The 3,785-nt window shown below is 25.9% G+C and overlaps 1 protein-coding gene across 1 annotated transcript; it reads left to right on the top strand.

The window, feature by feature from the left end:
* The first annotated feature begins 240 nt into the window (after positions 1–240).
* On the top strand, positions 241–711 carry LOC139882834 (uncharacterized). The gene has a single exon (XM_071867096.1). It carries the CDS (start codon positions 241–243, stop codon positions 709–711), a length of 471 nt encoding a protein of 156 aa, XP_071723197.1.
* Positions 712–3,785: the final 3,074 nt, after the last annotated feature.

Below are 3,785 nucleotides of genomic sequence, written 5' to 3'. Positions count from 1 at the left end.
TCTAAAATCAAATTACAATCTAAACTAAATTCAAATAACATGATCAAAGCCACTATCCTATTTCTATTAAAGGGAAGAGATAAAGTAAGTCGAGTCTTTCTAACTCATAAATTAAGTAAAAACTTATCACTTGTTAGTACTAACACAATAAACTTCATAACTTTCTTCCCTCCCTGTCATCTATAAAATAGTCTACACATTTTAACAAGATACTTATTACGAACCATAATACATATCCTTATGGAAACTCCAGTGTCAAGCTTCCTCATCGCTCTCATCTTGATCATTGGCACCACATCCACTGTCCCCGTCAACGGCATACAGCTCCCTGGTGGCATTGATGTAAACTCTATAGCTGTCGTCGGCCGAATTGTATGCAATATCAGTGATACTGTTTGCCTGTCTCCAACAATTGGGGAAGGCATAGCGGGTGTCAATGCATTTGTGAGTTGTAATGGTGGCAAGAGCAGTCTAGGCCAAGCCACGTCTGACACCAGAGGGTTCATATCGATTATCTTTGCTACTGGTGATGGTGCTCTCTTTGACTACTCTAATTGCTCGGTTTATGTTCCGCTCCCTGTCGGCAATTGCACGGTGTTTCCTCCGACAGGAATCGCATATTCGCTTCTTAATCCCGTTGGTTTTGTTCAGACTTTGCTTGGTAATAGCACGGGGATTTTAACGTTCGGAAATTTCAAACTTTCAGGCTGAGAGATGATCAACTGATCTCCGACCCGGGTTCTGAAACAGCAAAAGAATTATATTTCTATGTTGCTTTCATATGTTGGTTAATTATTCTAATAATAATGAATAAAAGGGCGGAATGTTATAATAAATAAATAAAACATATTGGAAGAAAGAAAACCATGTTGAAGCACAGAAAGATCAATTCATGATTTAAAATGTGCAAAGTTACAGAGGCAATGAGTCACTGATCACAACTACCAGCTAACAACACGAATAATTATTGGTTTCCATCATCAATATTAGAATAGTCGTAAACATTGTTTTTTCTTCTTTCTTTGTAAACATACATTTACACACATATATATATATATATATATATACCACATACATATACATATTATATGATGATACCTATAAGTAGTTGAGTCAATCCGTTATTTTCTAAATATTTATTTATTTTAGGAAAATAAAATGTTGATGACGTGGTTGCTCCTTTGTTGCGGGAAAATTTAATTTTGCGCCACTGTGAAAAATACTAATAAGTAAAAAATGCGTTATTATTATTTCAGTCCTCGTAACTTATGAAACATATGATTTTATCCTCAAATTAAAAAGCTTGTATGGAGTTGGACTTCAATTTCGTTAATACTTTCGGCCCAAAATTGGATGGGTCCAATCTCTAAGTCTCAAGTCCATTTTAAGTGTTAATATGGCCTAACAATATCGAGTTTGTTTTAGTTACATCATCATTAAAAATTGATCCGTGAGTTAAAATTTCCTCTAATCAGCATCCTTCTCTTCCAATTAAAGCTACTAGTCGGTGAATCCCGTCAGTTGGACGGAAAGTCTGTACCTTATGAAAATTAATAATTTAAATATATCATATAATAATTATATAATAATTATTTATATTAAACATTATTAAATATATGTCAAATATTATATAAAAAAAAATTATTTAAACTTTATATCAATTATAATTATAATTGTTTTAATTTTATTTCAAAATATACAATCCTATTAGAATCAAAAATTTATTTTATTTTCAAAAATAATAAACGTAGCAAAAAATAAAAATTACATATCAAAATTTGATTTGATAATAAAATTTATAATTGTATCTAATCAATTCAATTTTTCATATTATTTAAAATATAAGATATGTTCATTTTAGTTAAGAATAGAAAAAAAATATAGTAAATTTTTATTAGGAATAATAGTTTAATAAAAATTAGAAAAAAAATAATATATATTATATTATGATTAAGAAATATTTTTAAATAATATGTCCGTTTGATTAGGAAAAAAGAAGATATGTCTGTTTTAATTATAAATAGGAAAAAGAATATAATGAATTTTAATTAAAAAAATTATTAATTTTTTGAAAAATAAGATATGTCCGTTTTAATTAAGAATAGAAAAATATATAGTCGATTTTATTAGCAATAATAGCTTAATAAAAAAATTAGAAAAATAATATATATTATAATTTGATTAGGAATAATTTTTTTAATAATATGTCCATTTGAATAGATAAAAAAAAATACATGTCCGCTTTAATTAGGAATATGAAAAAAGAATATAATGAATTTTATTTAGCAAAAATTTATTTAATAAAAAAATTAAAATATATAGTGTATTATAATTTTATTAGAAATAATTTTTTAAATAATAGATAGAAAATTGATTAGGAATAAAATTATTATATTAGAAGAAATAATTGATAGAAATTTTATTAGGAATCATTATATTTTTATTGTGTTTTGATTTCTTATTTAAAATAGGAAAAAAATAAATCATTGACTTAAAATTGTAACTTAAAACCTAATTAAACTCAAATTCTAAATTATATGTGTCAAATTACTATTCATCAATAAATCGCCATGTGTCGAATTTTGATTTGACCATAAAATTTGCAATTGAATTTACAATTGGAACAAATTGAAACAAATTTAAGATTGAAAAAGTCTCGTTATTGTCTATAAGATTTTGATGTCATCCTATAATAAAACGATCAATAATCAAAAGATCGAAAATATAATTATTTCAATATAATTTCGTTGATTACAAAACAATAGAATGTTATTATGGTGGGAAAAAAACCGATCACAATAAAAACAAAACAATGCTTCTCCTAATTAAAAAAAAAAAAACGATCACAATAAAAAGAATCTTCTATTAATTAATTAAACAATTAGTAGTTGTATTGATGAGGGAAAAAAATCCCTACTGAGGCTTTTCTTTTTAGAAAAAAAAACAAAACTATCTTAGCAAAAGAAAATCGTACGGGAAACTTTTGTTTTACGGGTGTGAATTTAGTATGGTGCATATAGGTATATATATACTCGTAAAGCAAAGATAAAAGAAAATAAGAATCTCATATGATTAGGAATAAATAATTAGTATCTAATTAGGAATAAATAATTGGTATCTGATTAGGAATAAGTAATTGGTAGAATTTTATTAGGAATCATTATTTTATTATTTTTTGATTTTTTAATTAGAATAGGAAAAAAATATTGACTTCAAATTATAACTTGATTCCTAATTAAAGTCAATAACTTGAATTCTAATTAAAACGACATGTGGCGAATGTTGATTTGACAATAAAATTTTCAATTGAATTACAATCGAAACAAATTAAACAAATTGAAAAAATTCTCTCTATTATATATAAGATTTGCCGCTTCTTTAGCCTCCTCTAACAGGTATTCTGGAACCTGAAATGACTAGAAATTAATCATCGCACAATCTTGGATCGAAACAAGTTCAAATATATATCCAATCCATCTGTACGTTTAGAATCTTTTCTTCCAAGGCTTTCGGTGAATTAGAATACCTATAACATAACATAGTGAATAAAATGTGAAAAATATGTTTTTTTTTTATAATAATGTTTTTATTATTTTAACTTCAAATTAACATATATTTAAAAAAAATATATATTTATATATATTGTTAAAAATTATATATTGAGAGACGAAAGAAATAATTAATAATAATAATATTTTTCAGACACCATCGCGGACTTCCCCATTTGCTTCCCGCTCGTATATAAATACTTGGAGCACTCATTAATTTAACAAGGTACCTTATAT

The sequence above is a fragment of the Rutidosis leptorrhynchoides genome, unplaced genomic scaffold, assembly GCF_046630445.1.
Source record: "Rutidosis leptorrhynchoides isolate AG116_Rl617_1_P2 unplaced genomic scaffold, CSIRO_AGI_Rlap_v1 contig313, whole genome shotgun sequence".
Classification (NCBI taxonomy): Eukaryota; Viridiplantae; Streptophyta; class Magnoliopsida; order Asterales; family Asteraceae; genus Rutidosis; species Rutidosis leptorrhynchoides.
The sequence above is the reverse complement of the archived record's forward strand: the minus strand, read 5'-3'. Positions and strand labels throughout refer to the sequence as shown.